This window comes from Fukomys damarensis, unplaced genomic scaffold (assembly GCF_012274545.1).
Source record: "Fukomys damarensis isolate Sample0158 unplaced genomic scaffold, DMR_v1.0_HiC HiC_scaffold_17, whole genome shotgun sequence".
Classification (NCBI taxonomy): Eukaryota; Metazoa; Chordata; class Mammalia; order Rodentia; family Bathyergidae; genus Fukomys; species Fukomys damarensis.
Window position 1 is genome coordinate 16,376,821 of NW_022900929.1, and position 5,222 is coordinate 16,382,042.

Genomic DNA, 5,222 nt, shown 5'->3' on the forward strand with positions numbered 1-5,222 from the left:
CTGCAGACCCTAGGGGTCTGTGAGGGTAAAATTGATTTTAAGGTAAACTAAGAAGTAGATTTTTTTTTGTTTTTGTTTTTTTGAGTACCGAGGATTGAACTCAGGTCCTTGTGCTTGCAAGGCAGGCCACTGAACCGCTGAGCTAAATCCCCAGCCCAGAAGTAGATGTTTTTTAGCAACAGTGCTTTTGAACTGGTGGGTAAAACTTCTGATGCCTTAGCACAAAATCAAGAAAATGGCACCAGAGTTGAAACAACAAAACAAAAAAAGCCAGTTTTACTATCTTTGATAGGGTAATAAAAAGTTTTCAGGGCCGGGGATTTAGCTCAGCGATTCGGTGGCCTGCCTTGCAAGCGCAAGGACTTGAGTTTGATCCCCGGTACCAAAAAAAAAAAAAAAGTTTTCATTTTACTAAATTGGAATCTTGGCTATATATATTTTTTCAGTATGGTGAAGAGGGAAGTATGAATAATGCATCCTACTGAATATAGGACAGTAATTATGTTGTTTTGTTTGTTTGTTTGTTTTGTTTTGTTGGTTTTTTTGAGACAGGATCTCCTTATGTAGTTGAGATTGACCTGGAATTCACTATGTAGCCCAGGCTGGTCTGGAACTCACAGCAATCCTCCTGCCTCAGCCTCCTGAGTGCTGGGATTACGGGCATGTGCCACCATGCCCTGTGCCACCACGCCCGGCTTGATAGTAGTTACTTTGGGCAAGAACAGTTGTGTAATAGAGTTGGGAGAACAACGGAATGTTTTTCCAGTGATGTGGTTTTTACTTGAATGGGTGACTGTCAGTGGGGGTTCATGCTATATTTGGCAGACATCTTGAAAGTTAATTAAGACAACCCTTTAGAGGATAGTTGTCAGTGTTTGTTGTCAATGATGAAGTAAAATGTTACGGTTTGTGTCTAGATGTCCCCCCAAAGCCTTATGCATTCCTAGGTAGGGCTTTTTCAGAGGTGGCTGAATCTAGAGTGAGTGATAGACTCCTGGTGCAATTCTAGGATTAAGGGTGCTAGGATTAAGAGTAGATGATTGAGCTGGGTGTGGTGTTGCACGCCTGTAATCCCAGCACTTGGAGGCTGAGGCAGGAGGATTGCTGTGAGTTGAGACCAGCCTGAACTACATAATGAGTTCCAGGTCAGTATGTGGTGAGACCCTGTCTCCAAAAAAAAAAAAAAAAGAGTAGATGATTGATTAATGAATCAGCCCACTGATTGGTTTGGTTTGGCACCACCCTAATCCCAGAAGCCTGGATACACAGTATAAGGGACAGACAGAGGCTTGTCTTGTTCCTGGTTGCTTTGCTACCATCTGCCTGCCATGAACTCTCTGATGCCTGTCTGATGTACCACTCTGCCCATTATGAACTGAAACCTCTACAAACTGTGAACTAAATAAACCTTTCCCCCCTTAACTTGTGGGTGTTGAGCCTTGTCTCAGCAAAAGAAGGAACTAAGACATAAAACTTTACAGTGGAAACTAAAATTTCGGAGAACTTGTATTTACTGGTGTGAGTTTGATAGCTTCCTAATACAGATGTACTTTGGTTCATGAACTGAATTTGTCCTGCAGTTTTAGAAGAGATGGCCATGTCTGTGTTTGTCTGGGAAAGATGGCCACAGTTGTGTTTGTCATCCATTACAGTGGTTGCAAACAAAAACAAAAATTCTGCCAACACTTCTGTTTGAGAACCAAATTGTTTGCAAACAAAAGCATTTGTGAACCAAGGTACCACTGTATTTAAAGACTTTCCTGAGGACAAAAGTAGTACAGTAATGAAGGGGATATTTTGGTATTATACAATGACACATGTCAGGAGCTGTTCAAAAAGCTAGGTAGGTCTTCCTTGAAAGCCCAGGGTCCTGAGTTCAGACCCTAGTACAAAAAAAAGCAAGGTAGAACAAGGATTTTGATGTAGAGTACCAGATGGTCATTGATGTGATTTTATATTGAACATTCCAACTAGCCTTTCGAGTCTACCTCTTGCCCTGATATGGTGGTGCATGCCTGTAATCCTAGCACTTTGGTGGCTAAGGCAGTAGGATCCCTGCAAGTTTGAGGCTACTACACAGTGAGTTGGAGGTCAGTTTCAACTACATAGCAAGACCCTGACTTAAAACAACAAAAAAGAAACTACTTGCGTGGTGCAGTAGGTCACACCTGCAGTTCTAGCTACTTGGAAATCTGAAGGAAGAGGATTACTTCAGCCTAGGAATTTGAGGAGGACAGCCTAGGCCAGGATAGTAAGACCTCAACTCTTAAAAAAAACAGGAAACTACCTCTTGTTGAATTCAGGCAGTATCTTTTTTTTAAAAAAATAGTCACAGTTATTTGAAAAAAGTCTTGTATTAAAGCGTTTCCTTTTCTCTCTCTGTTTTTTTTTTTTTTTTTTTTTGAGACAGGGTCTCTGTGTAGTTCAGGCTGGCCTTGAACTCAGGATATAGCCCAGACTGGCCTCAAACTCCCAAGTGTTTGGATTATAGGTGTGTGCCTCCATGTCTGGCTTCTAATGCATTTCCTTTTGTAACTGCACATCAATGTAAGGGCCAAACAACCTAGCATGAGACACTAAATGTAGAAATGGTCTTCTGTTAAGCCAGATCTTGAAGAGATGTGTAAAATGTAAAAACAGTGCCATTTTCATTCATGTTTGAGGGTGAAAATAGTCATTTCTCATAAACATGTAATTTATACTAAATAGATATTCAGTTTTTCTTTCTTAATTTTGAATTTAGTAGGTATTGATAGACATAACCCACAAAAGCAGAAACTCTTTGGTGTCCTTCATAATTTTCACAATAATGGGTAGGGATGTAGCTCTGGTAGAGTGCTTACCTAGCATGTGAGGCCCTACTTTCCACTCTCAGCGCTGCGCGCACAAATATTTTTTCCATTAGTATAAAAGGAGATCTCAAGAGCAGAGATATTTTTGTTGTTTGGATGGGCCTAGGGATGGCCGGTCCTGGTGGAAATGCTGGAGTGACAGCCAGGCTAGCTGGAGTCCTCAGCAGGGTTGTTTACTGGCAGTTAAGTAAGGGTGTATGACACGGTCATGTTTGATTTTGACAAAGATTACTTTGACAGTAGAAAAGGAGAGAAAGCAGAGGCAGGTAAACAACCAGTGCTGGGGAAGTGACAGGGACTTGGACCAAGTCTGGAGATGACAATGGCATGACATCTTTGACAGGCTGTAGGTGGAAGATTAACAAGACAGTGCTTTTGGTGGTGAGGACAGTGCTTGATATTGGCAGAACTTGAGGCCTACAGTGGTGGGAACGATAGTCTCATTTCTTATGTGAAGCATGAATTACAGGTAGCTGACTTCGGGTAGAGGATTTCTTTTCCAGTGCTGGGGCTAGAACCTAGGCCCTCATACGTGCCAGTCAAGTGCCCCACCACTGAGCCACATCCCAGCCCACCAGCAGAGGAATCTTCAGTGAGTGGAGCTTGGGAAGAGGCCAGGCTGGTGGAAGAGTCAGAGCCATCAATTTGAGGGTGGTGGTTGAAAGTGATGGCATTACAGGAGAGTGTCTGACTGAGAGTGTGGTTTTGCAGTTTTAGGCTTCTAGTGTGGCGTGTCAGTCTGGATAGGAGGCTCCTGTCCAGGAGTGTGGCATTGGCCTGTTCAGCTGCACCTTTAATGACTGATGCTGGTTCACCCCTCCAGAGAGTGGGACCGTAGCCGTGAGCGCCGTAGTCGGGGTGAATATCGTGACTATGACCGGAATCGACGGGAGCGCTTCTCTCCTCCCCGCCACGAGCTCAGCCCCCCACAGAAGCGCATGCGACGAGACTGGTGAGATGGCGTCAGTTTCTCTCTTTAGTCGCAGCTGTCTGGCATCACCTCTGCTGAAAGCTTGTTTTCTGTTCTCAGACCATTTCTGTTCTCACCCTACCCCATTGTTTCTTTGTCCCTTCAAGCCGTTGGTTGAGAAACCGCATTCTGTGTGTGTGCCTTCCTCTTGCTCTTCTTCGTGCTCTGGAGAGATGGTTCTGGTTTCTTCTCTGACCTTTGTGTCCCCGCCCTCAGGGATGAGCACAGCTCTGACCCATACCACAGTGGCTATGAGATGCCCTATGCTGGGGGGGGTGGGGGCCCAACTTATGGCCCCCCTCAGCCCTGGGGCCACCCAGACGTCCACATCATGCAGCACCATGTACTGCCTATCCAGGCCAGGTAAAGACCTCTGGTTCTGGGTTTCTTGGGAGAAGGGAACTGGCAGGCTTGGGGCATGGCTTGGGGTTGAAGAAGACCACAGCTGAGCCGGGTAGTGGATTAGATACCCAGGAATGCTTCATGCTTGGGGGTGGCATCCATCGTAGGTACAGGAAGCGGGCAGCTGTCCACCTTGGCCCCCTGCGACCCCCCACCCATACACACCAAGATTTCCTGACTGGCCCTCCAGGCTGGGCAGCATTGCTGAGATTGACTTGGGTGTGCCGCCGCCAGTGATGAAGACCTTCAAGGAGTTCCTCCTGTCACTGGATGACTCTGTGGATGAGACAGAGGCTGTCAAGCGGTATAATGACTACAAGCTAGATTTTCGAAGGCAGCAGATGCAGGATTTTTTCCTGGCTCATAAAGACGAGGAGTGGTGAGTGCCCCAGCTTCCTTGCTACCTTTTCCCTGGCATATTTCCCTGGCCTTGCCAGTGGAGCTGCAGCCCTGTCCTCTTCCCATTTTCCCCAATCCAGAACTTCCTGGGGTGGGGGAGGGGAAGTGTAACAGCCTTGGCTGATGGGGTCTTCTCCTTCAGTGACTGCCACACCCCCCCATCTCCCTTTTCCACTGTCCTCACTGGGATACCTCCAGGCAACAGGCCAGAGCCACCTGGCCCTTTGGGGCAGCAGACAGACTGCATCCCACTTGCTTGTATTGGGTCGTTGTCATTCCTGATCACCAGGACCCTTTGTGGCTGTGGCATCCTCCCAAAAGCGACGAGTGAATCCAGACAAGAAAAGCAAAGATCTCAGGGTCATATGGCAGAAAAAGAATTTTAATTTTTTTTTCCTTTTGTGGATGTTTTAATTTTAATCAACCATCTTTTCCCCCCTTCCTGCTCCTCCTCCTCATCCTCTTTCTGCTCCTCCTCCTTGAAAAGAGCCAGAACTGGGAACTACACCCGCTCATCGACGGAGCTCGGAGCAAACCCACCTCCACCCCCACCATACCCAGCCCATACATGAGCCCCCGGGCGGAGCCGCCCGCCCCCG

General features: G+C 46.5%; 1 protein-coding gene across 8 annotated transcripts in view; it reads left to right on the plus strand.

Moving 5' to 3' along the window:
• The window catches only part of Srrt (serrate, RNA effector molecule), a 14,751-nt gene that overhangs the window by 3,395 nt on the left and 6,134 nt on the right, over positions 1-5,222 (plus strand). For 7 of the 8 annotated variants that reach the window (XM_010609689.3, XM_019205389.2, XM_010609669.3 and 4 more), the window contains exons 3-5: positions 3,676-3,804; positions 4,039-4,185; positions 4,415-4,603. In XM_010609689.3, the coding sequence (XP_010607991.1) occupies positions 3,676-3,804; positions 4,039-4,185; positions 4,415-4,603 (465 nt within the window). The remainder of the gene's footprint in view (positions 1-3,675; positions 3,805-4,038; positions 4,186-4,414; positions 4,604-5,222) is intronic. The other variant, XM_010609710.3, reaches the window with a different exon arrangement.